General features: G+C 47.2%; 2 protein-coding genes across 2 annotated transcripts in view; both read left to right on the top strand.

Moving 5' to 3' along the window:
- Positions 1-497: 497 nt before the first annotated feature.
- Positions 498-23507, top strand: part of LOC130564893 (P2Y purinoceptor 14-like) — a 28496-nt gene continuing 5486 nt past the window's right edge. Inside the window, exon 1 of the mRNA XM_057351334.1 lies at positions 498-549. The gene's annotated coding sequence lies outside the window, so the exon portion shown is untranslated. The remainder of the gene's footprint in view (positions 550-23507) is intronic.
- Positions 839-1816, top strand: LOC130565207 (P2Y purinoceptor 14-like). The gene has a single exon (XM_057351791.1). It carries the CDS (start codon positions 839-841, stop codon positions 1814-1816), a length of 978 nt encoding a protein of 325 aa, XP_057207774.1.

Below are 23507 nucleotides of genomic sequence, written 5' to 3' on the forward strand. Positions count from 1 at the left end.
TTTTAAAGGGGAGGACCTACTCGATTTGTCTCACGTTGTCTTCATTTTTCAGTTGAAATTACATAAACACATCAAATAATGCTGCACGTCCAAGGCGCTTCAGCAGGTCTTTAAGTGCTTTGTTTTGTCTAATGCTTTTCTTAATTCTTCATCAGACGTCTGCTATAACTTCCCTTTGTCGGCTTGACCCTTTAATTGCTGCTTAAAGCTATATTTATTTGTATTTCTTCCTGCCTTTTCGAAGAAACGTATGTTACTATCAAGTAACATACATTTCATTTTGATGGAGGAGTTTTGGGAGAAGAAAACTGTAATGCACGCACACACACACACACACACGCACGCACGCACAGCACGCACACACACGCACACACTCTCACACACACACACACTCACTGCATAAGTGTCTGCCCACACTACATCTCTTTCTGTTAGTGCCTATCACGCAGAGCATGCCTTCTTCCTCTATATTATCATGTGAAGCTTATCTGCCCCGCACCTAATACTTCTGTGTTTCTCTCTTATGAAACATGTTTTTCAGCTCTTCAAGTAAGTTATTCTTTTTAATTAAGTTTATAATCAATTTATTCACCAAAAATGTTTTCATTAAAACTACAAGAATTAAGATGAATTTGTTTACCGTAATTGTTAAAAGTACTCTTTGTTAAAAACAATAAAAGTAAGCAAATATGGTAGGTAAAAACATAAAATGTTGAGGTAATATAAACATTCTTTAATGGGTAATAATATGCTGTGTTGATTGTTTTGTATTACTGTAATAATCTGTGTTTGATTGATGAAAAAACTGATTTTCCAACAGCTTTGTAGTTTAGCAGATATGGATTCCAGTAATGTGACAGCAGGAGACAGAAACTGCATAAATTTCAACAGTGTGTTCACACAGCAGGTTTTGCCTTTATTCTACGCCATCATCTGTGTTTGTGCGTTTATACTCAATGGATTTGCCGCTTGGATCTTCTTCAGAGTTCCAAGCTCCTCAGTCTTGGTGGTTTACCTAAAAAACATGGTGGTGGCTGACATGCTGATGCTCTTCACATACCCCTGGCGTGTGGCGAGTGACCTGGGTTACGGTGGCTTACAGTTAAAGCTCATAGTTTGCCGCTACACTGCTGTACTTTTCTACCTGAGCATGTACACTGGAATCATATTTATGAGCCTTATCAGCTTGGAACGTTATTTTAAAATTGTCCGCAGCATGTCGAGCGTATCGGCTTTTCTACAGCGTGTCACGGTGGGAAAAGCTCTGGCGCTCTTAGCATGGAGTGTTATGATCATCTGGATTTTGCCAAACTCCATATTAACCAACCAGCCCATTCCTGAGAATTATTCCTGCATGGCCCTAAAAAGTTCACTGGGTCAACGCTGGCATGAAGTTTCTGTCCACTTTAATGTCGGAGTCTTCTGGGTGGCTTTCCTGTTGATCATGTTTTGCTACACCTCTATAGCATGTCATGTGTACCGCTCCTACAGAAGGGTGCAACAGGACAGCAGTGAGGCAGGACGACGGTCAAATCGAAGCATCTTCAGCTTGCTGGCCGTGTTTTTTATATGTTTTGTGCCCTACCACATTTGTCGTGTGCCCTTCACACTCAGCCAAGTGAACAATTGTAACACAAACAACTACTTCATACTCCTCCAGATTAAGGAGGCCACACTCTTCCTGTCCGCTTTTAATGTTTGCCTAGATCCTGTCATTTACTTCTTAATGTGCAGAACCTTCAGAAAGTCACTTTTGCAAAAGCTGGCTTCTGTAAAAGTTAAAAACAGAAAGACTGAGAGCAGCAGTAATCTGTAAAGTGAATGAGAGTAAGAACAAGTGGCAGAGGAAAAAAGAAATGAAGGTTGGACATTACATACAGTAGGTGCAAAATATTTCAATTTAAGCCCACGCATGATTTCCTTGCATGAATGTAAATAGCATAAAGAAATGAACATGTGAAATAAAATGGAAGGTCACACAAAATGCTTTTTTCTGGAAGGTTAACCAGGGCTCTTTTATATATTTATATTTAAATTATTTGTAAGTATTAAACTGCACCTGTCAAGTACATGGTTAAGTTTGAGCAGTAGTTATCAGGACCTTGGCGTGTTGTGACTGACCAGTCAAAATCAAGTATTCCAAAGTGCTGTGTAAAAATCTACAATAGCAACTGGATAGATTGCCCTTCAAACTACAAATAAACCACATAGTTGGACAACCTATCTGCCGGCCCATACGACCATATAAGTTGTTTGTTTGTTCCTTTCCTTAAATACAACCTTCCCCCAAATTTTAAAATGATAGCAAACTCATAAAAACTGTGGAATAACACAAAGGAAACTAAGAATTATGTTGTGGTAAAAAACATGGTGTATTCCAATTTCTCACCCACTAGTTCCTATTATACAGGATATATTCAATTCTACTCTCATTGATCTCCAAAGTACATGTTTAATTTTGCTAAAAGCTATTTTGTTTCTTTGATTAACAGCAGACCTGTAAAGTAAAGGCTGAAATGTTTTTAGGCCTGTTTAGCCATTATTTGATCAATGATGACATTTGTCCAGTCCACTATTCACTCAAACCAAGATTAATATTGTATGCACATGACATATTTGTTAGCATTTGAAAACAAATAATTCTAGGCTTTTTAATGTCTTTACTTTCCTAATGACTTTTGTTTAAAGGCAACAAACACTTTGACAAAGATCATTATCCAGTGAAATTAACACTGTTAATAACATACTGTACATGTTTAGAAAATTAGGATGTACACTCCCAGTTTTGGGTCAAAAGGGGATGAACCCAGCCGTTGGTTTATATTTGACCACTAAAACAACCCAGCACTTTGCGTTGGAAAAAACAGCATGGTTAATTTACTACCCAACGGTTCATTTGCTTTACATCCCAACACTAGGTTGAAAATAACCCAAATTTTTTTTTAAGAGTGCAACAGTGATGCATGATGACATGGTTTCACAAGTATCTATTATTGTTCTCTTAACGGTGGTAGTGGTTTAGAGTGGTGAACAGTCTTAAGGACAAACAACCACTCTTTCCCGAGAATGAGTCAAATAAGATATCCTTATTGAGGCTGATTTAAAGCCTAAATAAATTTGAAAGTCCAACACACACTGTTTTCATTTACTTGTTTAAAAATTTAGATATGTAATTATTTCAATGATTATGTCAGTGTCATATACCCTGCATGGTGGAGGGGAGATGTTTACTAGAGTGCCAGTCATGTGGATGCAAAACTGTTTAAAAACTCAGCAACACCTCCCCAATACTCCCCAAACATACATCCCAAGCAAAAACTCCCTTTCCCTTTCTGTCGGTCTCTCGACGTTGTGTCGAAACGACAGATGGGGTTCGTCCCTGAGAACCAATCGCTTCCGACTTCTTAGAAAAGGCCAATGAAAATTGGCGAATGAAATTTGCATGCCGGACTCCACCCCCCAGATATCATGGTATAAAAGGGAGACGGCGTGCCTCATTCATTCACCTTTTGTTCTTTGGAGCCTTCGCTCATGATCAAAAGACTTCGCTTCAACTACAAGACTGCCGGCTCTACGACGTGGTGCAGCGGACTGTCCCTTCCTGCAGCGACTTCCCCTGGGCGTCTCGGCGGTTCCAGAAGTGTTTGAGTTTTTTCTCTAAAAGAGCAAATTTCTCCAGCGTGGCATGTCCCGCTGTTCTCGTGGGTGCAACACACTCATCAAGGAGGGGGACGGACACGATGTCTGCTTCCCGTACGCTGGGGCAGATGTTGTGGATACGTCCTGCCCGCACTGCGGGCGGTTGACGATTCAGACGTTGCGTCACGGGTGGCTGTGTTCCCACGGGACTCAGCCACCACCTCGTCTGCTTCCCGTTCCGTGACGGCAGGACTACGGCCCTGCCGCCCACTACGGTGAGCAGCGAGGGTGATATGAGGATTACTGTGAGCGCTAATCCGTCAGCCACTGGCTCGCGGACCGTTCGCACCTCGTCTTGCTCATCTGACCGTTCCCCATGAGACAGTCCCACCGTCTTGTTCCTCAATCACGTATCGGACACGTTACGTGATGATGAGATGTCTGTTGCAGCATCGAAGGGTGACTTACTGGCATCAGACTCCGATGATTCCTTGAAGCTCCCTCCCTCGGGGGTTGAGATCAGGAAGAAGCGGACGTCGAAATGTCAGCCATGCTTTCCCGGGCCGCCGGCATTGGGTTGCGGTGCACCGCACTGCCTCTCCCAACGCTCGCGGCTGGATACACGGTACATCGGGCTTGAGAGCGGCTCCAAGCCGCACTCGCCCCAGTGCCGTGTTCCACTGGAAGTGCATGAGGAACCTAGTACTACCTGGAACACCCCCTTCGGCGCGTACACGTCAACTAGTTCCATCACCCTTTCTTCCCTCGATGGTGGGGCAGCTAGAGGATACGTCGATGTCTCCCAGGGGCTCGACCTAGACTCCCGTCCAAAGCATGTAGGCTTTTCGGCATCTGAGGTGTCGAGAGCCAAGATGTCCCCTCTCTACACGCTATGGCCTTCCTGCAGGCCAATGCGCGGAGAGAGCTCCACGAGGGTAAGACCGACCCAGAGCTTATGCAGGAACTCCGCGGCATCACCGACCTTGCTCTCGGGCAACCAAGGTGATCGCGTGGGCCCTGGGTCGGGCGATGTCCACACTTGTGGTCCAGGAGAGACACCTCTGGCTGAACCTTGCATAGGTGAGTAACGCCGAGAAAGTCCGCTTTCTCGATGCACCCATCTCGCAAGGGGGGGCTGTTTGGTGATACTGTCGAGCTCGACAGTTAGGGAGCAGACAGAGGATATCAAGTATGTCCTCCCCAGCCGCGACTCGACCGCCCTCTTGCTGCCGAGATCCCATGCACCGTCTGCTTCCCAGCAGTCCTGGTCCTCTTCGAGACATTGAAGAGGAGACCACCACCCCGTCAGCAGCCGCGGCGGAAGCCAAAGCGGCCCTCGTGGGAAGACCCCAGGGAGATCGAGAATACCTTCTGGCCCGACCCCAGCCATTCCATTGCTGGTGGTCGATCCGCAACGGTTCCTGCACCGTCCCAACAGCCCACTTCTAAAAGTTTTCTCCCTCTCTGGGCGTTTATCACAGCTGCTCTCACCCTCTACACGACGGTGTTCGGCAACTCGACGTTGCGTCACGGCGAGACCCAATGTCGAGGATAATCAGCAGCCTAAGCACTCTCAATCGACGGTGCGTTGTGCCACATCATCGTCTGGGTATTATCACAGCCGCTCTCACCCTCTACACGACGGTGTTCGGCAACTCGACGTTGCGGCAAGACCCAATGTCGAGGATAATCATCAGCCTAAGCACTCTCATTCGATGGTGCGTTGTGCTACATCATCGCCAGGCAGGTAAAACAGCAGAGCCGATCTCCTCTCCGGGGGCCCCCCCACAGCGAGGGATCCGCACTGCCAGCCATCGAACCACCCCCGGGAGGTCGATGAAGCAGAACGTACCCCTAGCCTCCCTGTCTTGGACAAGAGCTTCCCAAACCGTCACGGTGACTATGGGATACGGTCCGTCTCGGCTACGCAATCCAACTCCCCAGACGCCCGCCCAAGTTTCGGGGCATCCTCTTAACCTCAGCAGAGGCAAGGATGCCCCGTGCTTCGGGCCGAGGTCGCCACCCCTCTGGTGAGGAAGCGATCGTGCTCGTCCCTCTAGCCGTGATGTTCAACGGGTTTTACAGCCCTACTTCATCGTCCCCAAAAGAGCGGGGGTCGCTAGATCTGCGCACCCTGAACAGGCACCTACTCAAGCTGCCGTTCAGGATGCTCACGCAGAAGTGCATCCTGGCATCTATCAGATGTCAAGATGGATTCATGGCAATCGACCTGAAGAACGCTTACTTTCATGTCTCAATTCTCCCTCGTCATCGCCCGTTCCTACGGTTCGCTTTCGAGGGTCAGGCATATTAGTACAGAGTCCTCCCCTTCGGTCTGTCCCTGTCCCCACGAGTCTTCACGAAGATCGTGGAAGCCGCCCTCACTCCCCTCAGGGAGAGAGGTGTGCGGGTACTAAACTATCTCGACGACTGGCTCATTTGACACACTCGTGAGATCTGTTATGTACACACAGGGACCTAGTGCTTCGGCACCTAGATCGATTGGGACCACAGGTCAACCGAAAAGGAGCAAGCTCTCCTCTGTGCAGAGCATACTCTTTTTTGGTATGGAACTCAACTCTGTCTCCATTACAGCGCGATTGCGCTCAGTCAGTGTTGTACTGCCTGGAATTTTTCAAGCAGTCAGCGGGAGGAGGCTCCTGGGTACATGGCATCCTCGACGGTGGTGATACCCCTCAGGTTGATGCACATGAGACCGCTCCAACACTGGCTACAGAGTCGAGTTCCCTGGAGAGCGTGGCACACCGGCAGCAGGCGGATGGTGATTACGCTTTTCTGCCGACGCACCCTAACCCCTTGGTCTTCAATGACCTTTCTACGGACGGGGGTCCCTCTCGGGCAGGTCGAGACACGTCAGGGTCGACAGATGCCTCCCTGCAGGGTTGGGGTGCCATGTGCAACGGGCACGCAGTGTCGGGGCGATGGACGGGCCCCCGCCTGCGCAGGCATATCAACTGCCTAGAGTTGTTGGATGTGCTACCCGCACTGAAGGGGTTACAACCGCTCGTGCAGACCAAGCACGTGCTGGTCCGGTCGGACAGCACAACTGCCGTAGCGTATTTAACCGCCAGGGTGGCGTTCGCTTACGGCAGCTAACACGACTCGCCCGACGCCTCCTCCTGTGGAGTCCACAGGTGAGCAGATCCCTGCGAGCCACATTTATCCCAGGCGACCTGAACCAGACAGCCAATGTGCTCTCTCGTCAGTTGACGCCTCGCGGAGAGTGGCAACTCCACCCCCGCGCAGCCAGCTCATTGGGTACAGTCCGGGCGGGCTCAGGTAGACCCCTTCACCTCCCTGGACACCACCCATTGCCCGCTAAGGTACTCCCCGCCCGAGGCCCCCCTCGGCACGGATGCTCTAGCGCACAGCTGGCCGTTGGACAAATGGAAGTAGGTCTTCCCCCCAGTGAGCCTCATTGCACAGACCCTGTGCAAGGTCAGGAAAGAGGAGCATCAAGTGTACTAGTTGCGCCATACTGGCCCAACCGGACTTGGTTCTCGGAGCTAATGCTCTTGACGTCAGCTCCCCCCTGGCCGATTCCCCTGACGAAGGCTGCTTTCCCAGGGGAAAAGACCTCTGGAACCTCCATGTCTGGCCTCTGGACGGAACGAGGAGATCCTGAGTGGCCTACCCCCTGCGGTAGTTAAGACCACTACTCAGGTTAGGGCCCTGGCCACTAGCCGACTATACGCCTATAAGTGGTGCCTCTTCTCATCCTGGTGCTCTTCTCGAAGAGAAGACCCGCGGAGTTGCTTGATCGGGTGGGTGCGGTCCTTCCAGAGACTCGAGAGTAATCTCTCCCCTTCCACACTGAACGTGTATGGAGCCGCTATTGCCGCTCATCACGACTCAGTTGCTGGTAATCTCTAGGACAGCACAACCTGATCATTTGGTTCCTAAGGGGTGCAGGCGCCTCACCCGCGCTCCGTACCCTCTTGTGACCTTGATGCGGTCCTGGAGCCCCTCGGAGATGCTGCGCTTTCTCACCTCACGATGAAGACGGCTCTCCGGATGGCGCTCAAGAGGGTAGGGGACCTAAAAGCATTCTCCGTGTACACAGATTGCCTAGAACTCGGGCCCGGTGATTCTCACGCTATCCTGAGACCCCGGCCCGGCTATGTGCCCAAAGTTCACACCACTCCCCCTACACCAGGTGGTGAACTTACAGGCGCTCCCCACCGGGGAGGAAGACCCAACCTCATCCGTGTTGTGTCCAGTACGCGCATTGCGCCTCTGCTTGGACAGCACGCAGAGCCACAGAAGCTCTGAGCAGCTCTTTGTCTGTTTTGGAGATCAGCAGGGAGGGCTGTCTCAAACAGAGATTGGCGCACTGGATCATGGACGCCGTCACTATGGCGTACCTGTCCTAAGATCGCCTACGCCCACTGGGTGAGAGCTCTCTCCACACGGAGTACAGCCTCCTCGTGGGCACTGGCTCGAGGCGCCTCTCTGGCAGACATATGCAGAGCTGCGGGTTGGGCTACACCCATTACCTTCGCGAGGTACTACAGCCTCCGCGTAAAACCGGTATCGGCTCGAGTCTTGCAGGCATCAGGCAAGACTGGCGGCCGGTAGGGTGTACGCCTATGACAGTACCTTCCCCCCCTTTTTCCTAAGGGGGTCAGCGTACTAACTAGCCTCCCTTCTTCCCCCACTGGGTGAAGAACAGGCACTCCATCCATCACTAGCAAGCACCTCCTGCGGGCGGGCTGGGCAGAGCAGCCCTGCCCCTTAGGCCGGGAATCTCCGGAGTTATTCTCAACATAGCTCTAACCGGACCTAGTGCTACCAGACGTTGCAACCCCCAGTTGGGCGGTTCCGTCTGATGTATCCTCATGCTGGTTCCCACCTTGGTAACCCATGACCTCCTTAGGTAGACCTCCACCTCGCGGTTAACTCCTTCAGTCTGCACTTTCTTCCCATGAGCTCTCCCCTATCGATAAGACCATGTTGGTATCTCCACTAGATTCCTCCCTGCGGTAGGAAGTGGTCTCTGTAGCGCCATCTCCCACTTGAGGAAGTAGCGCTTACCCAGTGGCCTTACGGTACCGGGCGGCTTCTCGCTGTTGAGAGAAACAAGGCCGTCGCCTGTGAGGCCGAAGGCAGGGGCCTTTCCACCTTTCAAGAAAGCTCTTGGACCCCCTACCTACCCACTGGTAGGTTACAATTTCGCGGTAGCGCTCACGGCTGACACGCCCAGGCCAGTCACCGTCGCTTCGCTAGAGATTGTGACAGGGCACAGTGTTATGGCGTTTTCCATAGGAACCCCATCTGTCGGTTCGACACAAAGTCGAGAGACCGACAGAAAGGGAACGTCTCGGTTACGGATGTAACCTCGGTTCCCTGATGGAGGGAACGAGACGTTGTGTCCTCCTGGCCACAACACGTGCTGTCCACTGCAGCAGTCGTGAGAGGTCTCAGGCTCCTCAGAACTAAGGTGAATGAATGAGGCACGCCGTCTCCCTTTTATACCCGGATATCCGGGGGTGGAGTCCGGCATGCAAATTTCATTCGCCAATTTTCATTGGCCTTTTCTAAAAAGTCGGAAGCGATTGGTTCTCAGGGACGAACCCCATTTGTCGGATCGACACAACGTCTCGTTCCCTCCATCAGGGAACCGAGGTTACATCCGTAACCGAGACGTTATAACCACACAACCCAACAAAATGAGACTGGTAACATCTCCCTCTTAATCAAACAATTGTTATTTTTTAACCCTCTAAGCGCCAAAGTCGCAGAATTGCGACAAGACGTCATACTTCATAAAATAGGCTGTAGATCCTAATATGGTGTAATATCTCATTTGTATTCCATTCCACTAGATGGCAGACATGTAGTACTTCGATTCTAGACCAAAATGACGTCATGTTCCCATTCAAAGTGTTCGAGCAAATAGCAGAGCAAGTGAGCAAGCAGTTCAGTTGAGAGCGTCAGAGTAAATTGTGAGATTTGTGAGAGAAAATCTTCAAATGGCTAATAAAAGGTTGTACCGCGAGGGTGTGTTGCGAATGTTATTTGCCGATTCTGACTCCGCAGGGGAATATTTGCCTTTTGGAAATCAGGATCGGCCGTCTAATGACCGCGCGTCTCCCGGTACAGCTGTGCAGCGCAATGGTGCTGCCGTGCAAGGCGCGAATGTTCACGAAGCACAAACGAGCGATCATTTCGACCCTTTGCCTAACGGAGATGGGGGTGGCAGGGGTGAACATGGTCGTAGTGTCCATAGGAGAGCTGTTGCTAGAGGTAGAGGCAGCTGATTGGGCAGATAGCTGGTCAACTGATCAAAAAATAGGCACATGCATTTTACTATGGCACAGTAATATAGTAATAATTTTACTATAGTTACTAATAGTTTTACTGTTGATTTCCTCTTTTCCTGATCATTTGGAATAAGGATCAAAGAATAAAAAAACATGCAAATAAGTTCAAACATCAATTCAATATCTACTATTTCCTGAATATTATGAAATTCAAGTTGGCCGCCCCGGATGACGTCATAATATGCAAATTAGATGAGTATATTTACACCCCAAATAAACTTTTGGTCATGCCCAACATTTTTTTAATTTACAGAAGATCTCTATCTTTAAGTCCTTTCAAGCCACAAGCTTTTGAAATCTTGATGTCAAAATCCAGCATGTTTTCCAAAAAACCCTGGCGCCTAAAGGGTTAAATTTATGAACATCACTGTCACTTAATCTTGGGCTGCTTGAGTAAAGAGCAAGATTTGGGATTATAAACATATTTATTAGTTTAATCATTTGTAAATAATATTTTGTGGATGCAAAGTGCATTTATAAGGCGTGCTTTGTGTATATTAATTAAATTGTGAATGTGATTTAATTTATTTTATGCATTTGTATTTATTTCATTTGATTAAACTTTGGGATTCTATAGAAAACTGCACAATTCTGACCCCAGATTTTAAAAGCTGATTTTTGGCTTAGTTTCAGCTTTGTCCACTGGAGGGCAGATCTGAAATTTAGAAAATATGTACCGTTATAGATGTGACAATCCTGAAAATGGCACTTATTGTCAGGGAGCCATAGTACACAGAATCGCGGAGGGTTACACAAAATGGAGATTTATTAACAGTCAAAACACTTGGATGGGGAAAGATGGGGCAAACAAAATGAGTATAAATAGTCCACTGGTGATGAGGCTGATGACGGGCAGGTGTGGGGAATACAGATGAGACACAGGTGCGGGAGCGTGACGGATCGTGAGAGATGTAGTCCGGGGGAAAACACGGGGAGAAACAGAGGGAACCGTGACACTTACCACACTCTAAAATAAAATTTTAAATAAAGTTACCTGGTAATTTCATTTACTTAACAAATTAATACTACATGAAATGTTTAACACTACAGATCTTAAAAACTTTTACTCTGATAATGTGTGTAAAGGCCCTTTTAAATGAAAACATGCAGTCAATTAAAATATTATAATGTATGCAATAAGGAGATAGTCTTATTATAAGTGGTGCAATGTTTAATAATGAAAAATAAAAAAATTAAGCTGTTGTTTTTTATCACTAATTTAAGAGACCACCAAGTAATACTTCACATCAAAATCAAAGTATATAAGGTAAAAATGATTTTCATACATCAGTGATATTAACATAAACGCAGACATGAATTACCTCACTGTGGTTTGAGACGCTATACATCAAAATCTTGAGATTCATTTATTAAAATTAGCACTTTTGAGAAGGGAAATCTTACACTGAAACACAAGCAGACTTGCTGGGAAGGGAACTAAAAAACAATTAGTGGATGTTGGTTACTAGAGTAGACTTTGTGGCATGCAATACACAAATGGACTGTAGCCGAGTCAGTAGGGGGTGCTGTTGGACTGCCACTGCATGTGATAGCAGTTGTAGAAGGAGCGTTGGACCTGTTATATACGCCGCCTCTGTGGCCATAAGTCATACCATAGTTAAATTGGTTGGCGTGCAGGTGGTGGTTGTTCTCTGGAAGAAGTTGGCGGCGGTAGGTCTTTTAAGAGTCTGGTTGTTTGGTTTATATTTGTGATGGTACATGGTTGGTTTTATGACTGTGTTTGTGGTAGTTATCGAGCCGATCTGGGTGCGTGTATGCTACAAGTGGTGGACTGCTTATACAGCCTTATACATAAGGGTGGGAAAACAGTGGTCAAGGACTCCTGTCGACGATCATCGTGGTCAAGCCTGAACATCACAATTATTAATTTGGAGAATATTGTAGTTTTTTTTTATTATTATTTCTCTTTCTCCCCCCTTTTGGGTCTCTTTTTTTGTGTGTGTTTGTACAATGGCAGATGAAGATATGGCAGCCCAGCTTAGGGCACTTACTGAGATGGTACAACAACTTCAAGTAGAAAATGCTAAACTTAAGACAGAGATAAGTCAGAGCTTACCCTCTGGATCTACGAGCGTCCCCTTAAGAGAATCTCTGCCTTCTATAGTAGGGGATACTGGTAGGAGTGGTGTTACATCCCATTCCTTGGGAGTAGTAGAGCATTATGTTTATGTACCGCATGAGCGTAAGTGTCCTAGATTTTCAGGGAAATTATCCCAAGACTCCTTGACAGTAAAGGATTGGGTTGAAGAAGCCCGGCGTCACCTGTCTATGTGTTCAAGGTCGGGTTCTGAGCAGGCTTTGGCCATTTTTGATTTGTTGGATGGGGAGGCCAGGACAGAGGTTAGGTTCCGCCCAATCTCCGAAAGAGATGATCCTGAAAAGATATTTAACATACTTGTCAGCGCTTACGGTTGCTCCCAGTCCTACATTAGTCTCCAGAAGCAGTTCTTCCAGCGACGACAATTAAAGGGTGAGTCATTGAGAGAGTATTCTCACGCCCTTATGGTTCTGATGGATGTGATTGAACGTAAGGACCCAACATGTTTCGCTAATTCCGATATTGTTCTGAGAAACCAGTTCATTGAATTTGTGAGAGATAATATGCTTCGCCGTGATTTATGTCGCCAGGTGAGGCTGGACTCGTCCTTGAGTTTTTTGGATGCCCGTCAAGAGGCATTGTGTTGGGTAGAAGAAGGTGAGAATGTTTGCATACAGCGACCCCGAGCCCAGTCCTGCAGTATTTCTAGTGCGGTAGAGGTATCCGTCCCTTCTAATACCGTTTCTAGGAAGCCCTTGGATGAGTTGATTGGAGTTAAAGAGAGTCTTCGTAAACAGCAGATGAAGCTAGATGCCGTTCTAAAGCGTTTAGAGTTGTCTGTTCTGCAAGTTCTTCAGGCACCTCCAGCACCCCTGACCTCAAAGGTTGCAGCCCATAGCTCCCAGTATCGTTATCACTCAGACGGTAGACCGATATGCTTGCGTTGTGACCAACCTGGTCATATTGCAAGATTTTGTAAAGCGGATCCCGGAACCATACGCAGGTTAGCTACCGGGCCTATGCCTTCCAGACTGCCGTCGGAAAACTAATGCCCCCCGACAGTATTGCCCCTACGTCGGGTGGGGAATTTTTGGGCAGCTCTTTGTCAAACAAGCCCAGGCTTCTAGGTAGGTGCCCAGTAGTAGAGATTAACATCAGTGGCGTGACCCTGCCATGTTTGTTAGATACAGGATCGATGGTGACTACAGTCACACAGCAATTTTTTGAACAGTACTTACAACCTCAGTTTCAGTTACAACCCTGTCAGTAGCTTAAGCTCAAGGCAGCTAATGGCCTTGATATCCCTTATTTGGGGTATTTGGAGGGATATTGGGAAAGACATTGCCCCAGATGGGCATTCTAGTGGTAAAAGATTCGGCAGACCCTGCTATTAAAGTAAGGAGAGAATAGGTACATGGTCTTTTAGGAATGAATGTCATTAGTAGTTGTTACCATGAACTATTTCTGGAGCATGGGATGAGTTTTTTTAGTGCCCACTCTATCCAGCAGGTAGGAAAAGCAGGGCAGAGGGCATTTTCAGAGTGCCAAATGTGGGAAAAGACACTAGACACTGGGCATGTGGGGTTGGCGCGGGTACAGAAAGGTTCATCAGTGTGTGTTCCAGTCGGCTCTATGAAATTAGTTCCGGCAACCTGCCATCAGGGGTTAGGGAGGACACACAATACCTGTTTTTTGGAACCAGTATCATTTGTTGAAGGCCGGTTGCCGGGGGACCTTCTCGTTCCCTCGGTTTGTTTATCTGTGACCAATGGGGTGGTGAATGTGGGAAGTCAGGATAGTTGGCTCGGGCCAAAGACCATATTGGGAGAATTACACATTGTTCAGTCGCCGGGGCTGTCTTCTCAGGTTCAGATTCGGGTACAGCAGGAACATTCGGAGGTAGTAGCCCTCATTCAATCGGCTGAGGTAGAGAGTATCCCCGATTGTGATATGTCCCAAGTCACCTGGCCTACATTGTCGGGTCGAGAACAGCAGCAAGCTCAGGCATTATTGGAAAAATATGCCAATGTTTTTAGTCATGACGACGGAGATTTGGGTTGTACTGATTTACTCCAACATACTATCCCATTGTCGGATGATGCACCCGTACGCCAGCGTTATCGTCGTCTCCCCCCTTCGCAGTATGACTTGGTTAAGAGCCATATCCAAGAATTGGTAGAGCGAGATGTTGCTAAACCTAGCTGTAGCCCGTACGCTTCGCCCATCATCGTGGTCCAAAAGAAAGATGGTTCTATTCGGTTATGTGTAGATTATCGTCAGCTCAATGCGAAAACGCGTAAAGATGCTTTCCCTTTACCTCGGATAGAGGAGACTTTAGACTCGCTTAGTGGGGCTAAGTGGTTCAGTACATTAGACCTGGCTAGTGGGTATAACCAGGTTTCAGTGGCCTCCAGGATCGGGAAAAAACGGCGTTTTGCACCCCGTTTGGGCTATTCGAGTTCAATCGAATGCCATTCGGGTTGTGCAATGCACCAAGCACTTTCCAACGATTAATGGAGCGTATTTTTGGTGATCAGAGCCTTCATGCGCTGTTGCTATACTTGGATGACATGGTCATTTTCTCTAACACTTTTGACCAACACCTGGATAGGCTGGAGATGGTACTAAGTCGCCTTCAGACTCATAATTTGAAGGTGAAGTTGAAGAAGTGCCATTTCTTTCAAACGGAAGTTGGGTACTTAGGACATGTGATATCAGCAGCTGGAGTGGCCACGGATCCCGAGAAGATTCGGGCTGTGGCTGAATGGGGCAGGCCCAATTCGGTTAGGGAGCTGCGTTCATTTCTAGGATTTGCATCGTACTATCGTCGGTTTGTGCAAGGGTTTGCTAAATTGGCGGCCCCGTTGCACAGGTTGGTGGGTGGTCTGCAAAGTAGTCGGAAAAGAGCTGCAGCTGGTAAGCAGGGCCCATTTGTACAACATTGGGACGATACCTGTGAACGGTCATTTAGGGACCTAAAGGAACGGCTTACCCAGACTCCTGTGTTGGGTTATGCTGATTTCACTTGTCCATTTATCTTGGAGACAGATGCGAGTCATTTAGGATTAGGGGCCGTACTGTCACAAGACCAAGAGGGGATGAGAAGGCCTATTGCATTTGCTAGTCGGGGGCTTAGGCCCAGTGAGAGGAACATGACAAATTATAGTGCAATGAAGTTGGAATTGTTGGCCCTTAAGTGGGCCATGACAGAAAAGTTTAGAGAATATCTTTTGGGTAACAAAGTCACGGTCTATACCGATAACAACCCATTGCGCTATCTTGAGTCTGCAAAGCTGGGGGCTGTGGAGCAGCGCTGGGTTTCCCAGCTCGCGTTGTTCAATTATGAGATTATGTACCGGCCAGGTGCGGCAAACCGGAATGCAGATGCACTTTCAAGACTCCCTGTACATCCAGGAGATCAGGTAACAACGGTGGTAACAGGGGTTACTGTTCCTGACCCAATTCTAGAGCAGGAAAAAGTGGAGCCCCAAGGGGCGGATGTGGCAACAGTAGATGCTGTTCCAGCTAGGAGTAAGGCCGACCTTAGAGTATTGCAGGCTGCAGATCCATGTATTAGAGCCTTTCAACAATGGTGGGGGCAAGGGAAACAGCCTGCCCTCCCTGAACGGAAGATTTTGCCAAAAGATGTGCAGCAGTTGATAAAACAATGGCATCGGATAAGAGAAGTGGAGGGGGTCCTGTATAGGACTGTCCAGATACCGCCATCTAGAGATCTAGTGTAGCAGCTGTTGCTACCTAACACACTCCAAGTAGAAGTTCTCACTAGCCTCCATAACAATCATGGCCATCAAGGGGTAGAGCGGACGACTGACCTCATTCGGCGGAGGTGTTATTGGCCTAATATGTGGCACGACGTAAAGAGATGGTGTAGGGAGTGTGAACGCTGCACTGTTGCCAAAGCCCCACAACCTAAGGTGAGAACGTTTGCTGGATGTTTGTTAGCTAGTAGACCGTTGGAGATTATTGAAATTGACTTTACGGTACTAGGAAAAGCGAGTAATGGACAGGAAAATGTGTTAGTGGTGACAGATGTTTTCTCTAAGTTTACCCAGGCATATCCTACTCCTGATCAAAGGGCGAGTACAGTGGCGAAAATCTTGACGGAGAAGTGGTTTTATGTCTATGGGGTGCCGAAAATGATTCATTCAGACCAGGGCCGTAGCTTTGAGGGAGAGTTGTTGAAGCAGTTGTGTGAGCTGTATGGGATAGCAAAGAGTAGGACAACTCCATACCATCCTGAGGGTAATGGTCAATGCGAAAGATTTAATCGAACGTTGCACGACTTACTTCGTACCCTATGGCCCGAACAGAAGCGAAAGTGGCCCCAATTGCTTCCTCAACTCCTTTTTGCGTATAATACCACAATACACCAGTCAACCCAACACTCTCCTTATGAGTTAATGTTTGGACAGAAGCCCAAATTGCCTGTGGATCAGCTTTTAGGTAATAGCAATGAACCGGAAGGGGATCGCACCCCGGCAGTTTGGGTTGCTCAGCATCAGGAGTAGGGTTGCAGCTATCGATTCTTTTACTAATCGAGTATTCTACTGATTTTCCATCGATTAATCGGGTATTCGGATAATAAGTAAAAAGATAAAAATAAATTATCTGTGCGTTTAAATACGATTTTGGTATGGGATATATTTAAGGATATGTTTTACCCTCGGAGGATAACAATTTAAAACACAAGTCTTAAGATATAACAAGAATAAACGATGTATTAAGAATAAATTTGAAAGAGCTCCGACTCAAACCACGCGCTCTCAGCAAACAGGAAGTGACGTATGACGGTAACATATGCCAATAATTTCTGTTAATTTAAAATCTTTTAAATAAAACCATCCACACCTGAAAGGCTACAACTAGCAATCGTTATCGCAACTCTCATATTTATTACACCTATATTTGTCAGAGTGACGTGCACTACCGCCGGTGGCAGTTCGCCACCCTCATGGCACTTTACCATCGCTGTGGTGCGGTTGTTACGGCAACCGTCACAGCCCTATAAGCTATCAGTTATTTATCAGCATGAGAAATACGTGTGAGCGTGTGAACATACTTAAATGCGTGTGTCTCACGGTGAATGCATGAGACTTGAGAGCCCTGTAACATGAATAGTTTAACGGACTGTGCGTCAGTAATACCGGTCCGTGGGGAAACGCCGTGCTCCGTGTGTACTGTAGTTAAATGGATTAAACGAGGCTTCGAGGCAACAAAAATTGCCTCGATGATTTTTTGTATTCGAATAACTCGAGTTACTCGAGGAATCGTTTCAGCCCTAATCAGGAGCATTTGACTTCCATTTATGCTAGTGCTCGAAGGCAGCTGGAGGTGGCAGCTGAGCGCAGTAAAGGTGACTGTCCGGAGCTGGTATCAGTATTGCCCCCTGGTACGTTAGTGTATTGTAACAATCATTATCAGGGCCGCCATAAGATACAGGATGTGTGGAGCTCTATAGCATTTGAAGTGGTGACTTGTTGTGATGAGGTGGGGACATTATATAAGATAAGACCCCGAGAGACTGAGGGTCCTATCAAAGTCATGCATCGCTCAGAGCTTAAGTTAGTTCCGTTGGGTAGAGCTGTGCCCTGTCAACTTAATGGCAGTACACCTGTAGCTTCCCGTTGTTCTGGGGACAAGTCAAGTCCTGAGGTAGATAGCCTCCCACCAGTGGCTGTGATTTTTAGAAGAACAGGGGCCAAAGTTAACGGCAGCTCCCAGCCTGATGGTCAGGATAGTGATTCGTCAGGGATCATAGAAGAAACCCCCCCTGGGGGAAATACAGTAGTACCCATGAGGGTACAACCGGAAGTTATACCAGAGCCTGCTGTAGTAGATACTTTAGATCAGTCAAGTGATGAGGCAGCTGTGTCTGATATTGCACTTAGACGCTCCATACGTAGGACAGCAGGGCAACACCCTAACCCATTTCGTCTTCTACAGGCAGTGGTGCAGAATCTCCCCCATAGGGTAGCAGAGGTTAGTTCCGTGACTACCCCCTTTAGGCCCTGATATTAATTTAGTATTCACCGGGACGATTAATATTTAAGCAGGGGTGTATGTAGCCTGTGGGAATATTTTTTAGATAAAAGTATGATTTAAATATCAATATAATCAATAAGTGTTTTCTTTCATTTGTTTCATTAAGCTGTGTGTTTTGGTCATGTGCTTTCTATTTCACTCAGTGGAAAGTACTGGGGCAAACAAAGAAAACAGAGAAAGTTGGGGGTTGGAGTCGTAAATTATATAGATAAACACACACACATATAAAGAGTCACAAAGAAAAATAAATGTTATGAATCAATCCATTGCATATGTTCTAAGTATAATCATGAGTTGTGATGTGTTTTAATGAATCATAGGATTAAGAAACAACGCTATATAATTAAAAACATTAGATGATTAAGTGTTTTCTTTTTACTAAAAGAATGTTAAGAATGTTGGTGTGTTGTCCGGCCACAATAAACTGTTTTTAGGAGACCACTCCTTGGGGGAGGGAGAACATTCCTAAGGACTGGCGATTGACCACAGGATATACGTTTTGAAATGTTATTTTACAGGAACTAAGAAAAAGGACTTCACGGTGATTGGTGGAAACGGAGCAGCACTCCTTAAAAGGCAGAGGAGGAGTCAGAAGATACGAGCGACGTCACATGCTTTATAAATATGGGTGTTTTTGAATATTTGTGGTTGTTGGCTTGTGGTGGAGAGAGTGGTGATTTACTGGCAACCCAAAGCTTTGTTACTCCTTTTTACATCTGATAATAAAACTTCTGCTTAATTTTGGAGAAACGTCTCTTGCAAATTTTTGAACATGCAGGACTGCCTTTAAAGTCCAACAAGCCAAGTCAGTAAGGGGTGCTGTTGGACTGTCACTGCATGCGATAGCAGTTGTAGAAGGAGCGTTGGACCTGTTGTATACACCGCCTCTGTGGCCGTAAGTCATACCATAGTTAAATTGGTTGGCGTGCTGGTGGTGGTTGGTCTCTGGAAGAAGTTGGCGGCGGTAGGTCTTCTAAGAGTCTGGTTGTTTGGTTTATATTTGTGATGGTACATGGTTGGTTTTATGACTGTGTATGTGGTAGTTATCTGGGTGCGTGTATGCTACAAGTGGTGGACTGCTTATACAGCCATTGGAAAAGCAGTGGACATTAAATCCACGGTATGTGAATGTGGGGATGGAATATGCTGCACACTGGTTATATACACCGTTACGTGTTTCGTGACTATGTATTTGCATCTCAACGATTTCGTCCGCTTAGACTATCGGATCGACGAGTGATATTGAGAGTGGCTCAGCGTGTGGCAAGGAACGCCAGACCGCTGTACTTTCCCTCTTCAGAATTGCGCATGCCCTTAAGAGCATGAAGAGTTATGTGTGCTTTTGAAGTGTTGATCACTGTTTTCCCTAGCTAAGTTTTGGTTATGTTTACTTTTACTTTTATATATTTGTTTATTGTATTAGTTTGATATTTTGTTTCTTTTGTTTGATTGTCGGCCCACGACCACTTTATTATACTGCTTCTTTATTGGATGTGTCTGTGCACTGACTGAGCCATAATTTATATCTGCCCTGCATATAGTGACTTAGAGAAACACACTTATTCTTATTTTGGGCGTGATGTGGCAGTGATATGTATACACTGATTTGTGTTTGGGTATTGGTGTGACGCGAGATATTGTATTTGGTTTCTTTTGCTTTATTATTCTCTGAAGATACTATATTTGCCTAGGCGACTGTGGCCGGTGTTTGTGCAAGGTCAGACCAACCTGATACCAGTAAATAAAGATTTATGTCTGACTATAATACTCTGCTATACCCACTCATTTACTTGAGTGACTGTGTGGGGAACTCATCTGGGAACTCCTACCCGAATCTAAATTGGAGTGGCGTAGTCTTGGCAACCCGCTCTGTTACAGGACCAAAGAGCAAACACTGTGTGGCGGCAGAGCTCAGGGAAAATAGTGTCAAAATGTCACATTGCACTTAGTTTCTTAGTCCAAATGCCTTTTAAGAAGACTACATTTACAAATAGGTTTGTTCGACTTCATGTGGCACTGCGCAGACCGATCAGTTTATGATTTTCAAGCACTGCGAAACTGATTTGTACTTTGAAAGTACTTTGATGCAATGTGCTGAATGGTCTGTGCAGTGCTGCATGAAATCAAAAACACATAAAATATATGTCATGATCCCTGTTTGTTTTCCTTGTGTTCACCATATGGACTGCAATTTTCATAATCCTCTACGCCTCTTCACCTGTCTCATGTTGCTCTGCTCTAACATAATGTGCATAATGTGTTGTTAATAGGCATATATGTTTTTGTTTACATTTCTCTATAATACAGAAGCTGTGTTGTTCAGCTTTACAGAAGCTTATTACCTTAAGTAAGAAAAAGGTTTTATTCTTGAATAGTTGGCTTAATATGAAACAAAAAATCAATAATGTGAATAAGAAACTATTTGAATTTTATAAAAACATACTTTTAAAAATTATCTGTCATGTTTACCTATGTCTGACATCCAGGACACTCAATTCAATTCAATTCAATTCAATTCAATTTATTTTTATATTACTCATCCCATCCATTCTCTGACCACATAAAGTGTGCCATTTGGGACTGGGCCAGAGTTGACATACAATTTTCACTAAACCTCCTTTCTGAAATGGGCTCTGAACTTCACAGTTGCTATTTTGGTTGCATGTGCATGACATCACCATTTACACACAAAAAAAACGTAGATTTGCATACTGTGGTAGGCTATATGAGACTAGTTTTACTGCGCTTATGCTTTTTGTTGTCCTTACTGTATATTACTGTTTGTAATGTAATCTAACACAAATGTGTGTTCTTACAATACAGAAACAATAACAGAAACAACTATTTAGGTCCCCAAATCACAGTTGTCATGTAAAGAAACGACCTAAAACGTCTTGGTTACGTATGTAACCACAGTTCTCTGATGGAGGGAACGAGTTGTTGTGTCGAACCGACAGAATGGGGTTTGAACTTGAGAACCTATCATCTCTGATTGTACTTTTAAAAGGCCAATATACATGGTATGCCAGTCTCTGCCCCGTACATACGGGTATAAAAGGAAGATGCGTGCCCATTCATTCACCTTTTGGGCTGAGGAACCTGAGAAGCATTCTCGGTCGCAGCAGCAGACGGCGAAGCATTGTGGCATGAAGGACACAACATCTCGTTCCCTCCATCAGGGAACTGAGGTTACATATGTAACCAAGACGTTCCCTTTCTGCCGGTCTCTCGACATTGTGTCGAACCAACAGAATGGGGTTCCTATGCGAAACGCCACGGCACTGCGCCGCATCACGGCTTCCAGCAGAGCAACACTGACTGGCCTGGGCGAGTCACAAGTGAGCATAACCGCAAATCGTAATCTTCCAGTGGTTTAGTAAGGAATCAGTTGCTTGAGTCACGATGAGAGGCTCTTACTAACGGCCGTACAGGTGGTGGCCTTTGCTACTCTAGGGGCGAGATAGCCACCCAGCACCGTAAGGAACACTGGGAAGCGCTACCCCCTCGCCTGAGGGGGGAACGCTACTGAAACCACATCTGCCGTAGGGAGATAATACGTGGAATACCTACACGGTCTCACCAGTGGGGAGATCTCATGGGAGTAGTAGTGCAGAGCCCCAACCAGGGGTGCACAGCAGCAGTGGAGTCCACCGCGGGGAGGTCACAGGTTCACCAAGAGGGGAACCATAGTGAGAAAATGTCAGACGGGACCACCCAAGGAGGGGGAGTCACTACGTGTGGAGCACTAGCTCAGGTATAGGGGTTCACCTCGTGAGAGAAACTCACCTATACTGGGCCGCACCGCCCGGCTCAAACTCAAAAGTGCTTAGTTTATGGATGGAATGCTTATAGTTCATCCAGTGGAGGAAGTAGGGAAGCTGGAATAGCGCACTGACTCACCTGATGAAGGGGAGAAGGTGCTTTGCAGGCATATGCCCAGCCGACCGTCTGTCTTACCTGTTGTGCAAGACGCAGGCAGACACCGGCTCTACATGCAGGTTGTAGAATCTCGTGAATGTATTGGGCGTAGCCCAAATCGCAGCTCTGCAGATGTCTGCTAGAGAGGCGCCCTGAGCCACGGGAGATCTTGGGATCGGTATGCCAAAGTGATGGCTTCCGCGATCCAGTGCGTCAACAGCTCTCCCCTTCTGCTGTCCTCCCAAACAGACAAAGAGCTGCTCAGAGCTTCTGAAGCTTTGCGTGCGGTCCAAGTAGAGGTGCAGGGCGCGTACTGGACACAACATGGTAGGGGTTGAGTCTTCCTCCCCAGGGGGGAGCGCCTGCAAGTTCATCACCTGGTCCCTGAAGGGAGTGGTGGGATCTTTGGGCAGGTAGTCAGGCCGGGGTCTCAGCACCATGAAAGAGTACTTGGCACTCTAGGCATTCGTTGGACACAGAGAGTGCATGCAGATCCCCTACCCTCTTGATGGAAGCGAGCGCCACTAGGAGAACTTCATGAGATGAGGTAGAGCGGCTTCTCCTAGGGGCTCAAACAGGGCCTTCCCAGGCCCACAAGGACTACATTAAGGTCCCAAGAGGGTATGGAGCGCGGTCGGGGAGTATTCACCCTCCTCACGCCCCTCAGGAACCTGATGACCAGGTTGTGCTGTCCGAGACTCACCTGCCTCTAGTGTGTGATGTGCAGCAATGGCGGCAACATACACCTTGAGTGTAGAGGGAGAAAGGCTGCTCTCTAACCTTTCCTGAAGGAAGGACAGCACGACACCGATCGCACAATTCTGTGGGTCTTCCCTGCAGGAAGAACACCAAGACAAGAAGAGGCACCACTTGTAGGTGTACAGTCGCCTAGTGGCTGGGGCTCTTGCCTGAGTGATCGTGCTCACAACTACGGGAGGCAGGTCACTCAGGATCTCCTCGTCCATTTAGGAGCCAGACGTGGAGGTTCCAGAGGTCTGGTCTCGGGTGCCAGACCGTGCCCTTCCCCTGAGAAAGAAGGCCCTTCATCAGGGGAATAGGCCAGGGGGGAGTAGTCGTCAGAAGCGTTAGCTCTGAGAAGCAAATCTGGTTGTGCCAATAGAGCGCAACTAACAGAGCTTGGTGCTCCTCTTCCCTGACCTTGCACAGGACCTGTGCAAGGAGGCTCACTGGGGTAAAGGCGTACTGCTTGTCCTGCGGCCAGCTGTGCGCAAAGGCATCCGTGCCAAGGGGAACCTCGGTCAGGGAGTACCAAAGCGGACAACGGGAGGTGTCAAGGGAGGCAAACAGGTCTACCTGCGCCTGCCCGAACTTCTCCCAATGAGCTGGACGGCGCGGGGATGGAGTCGCCACTCTCTGCGGAGCGTGCCCTGCCGAGAGAGCGCATTGGCTGTCTGGTTGAGGTCGCCCGGGATATGAGTGGCCCGCAGGGATTCCACCAGCTGCTGACTGCAGGGGAGGAGGCG

The sequence above is a fragment of the Triplophysa rosa genome, linkage group LG14 (assembly GCF_024868665.1).
Source record: "Triplophysa rosa linkage group LG14, Trosa_1v2, whole genome shotgun sequence".
Taxonomy (NCBI): Eukaryota; Metazoa; Chordata; class Actinopteri; order Cypriniformes; family Nemacheilidae; genus Triplophysa; species Triplophysa rosa.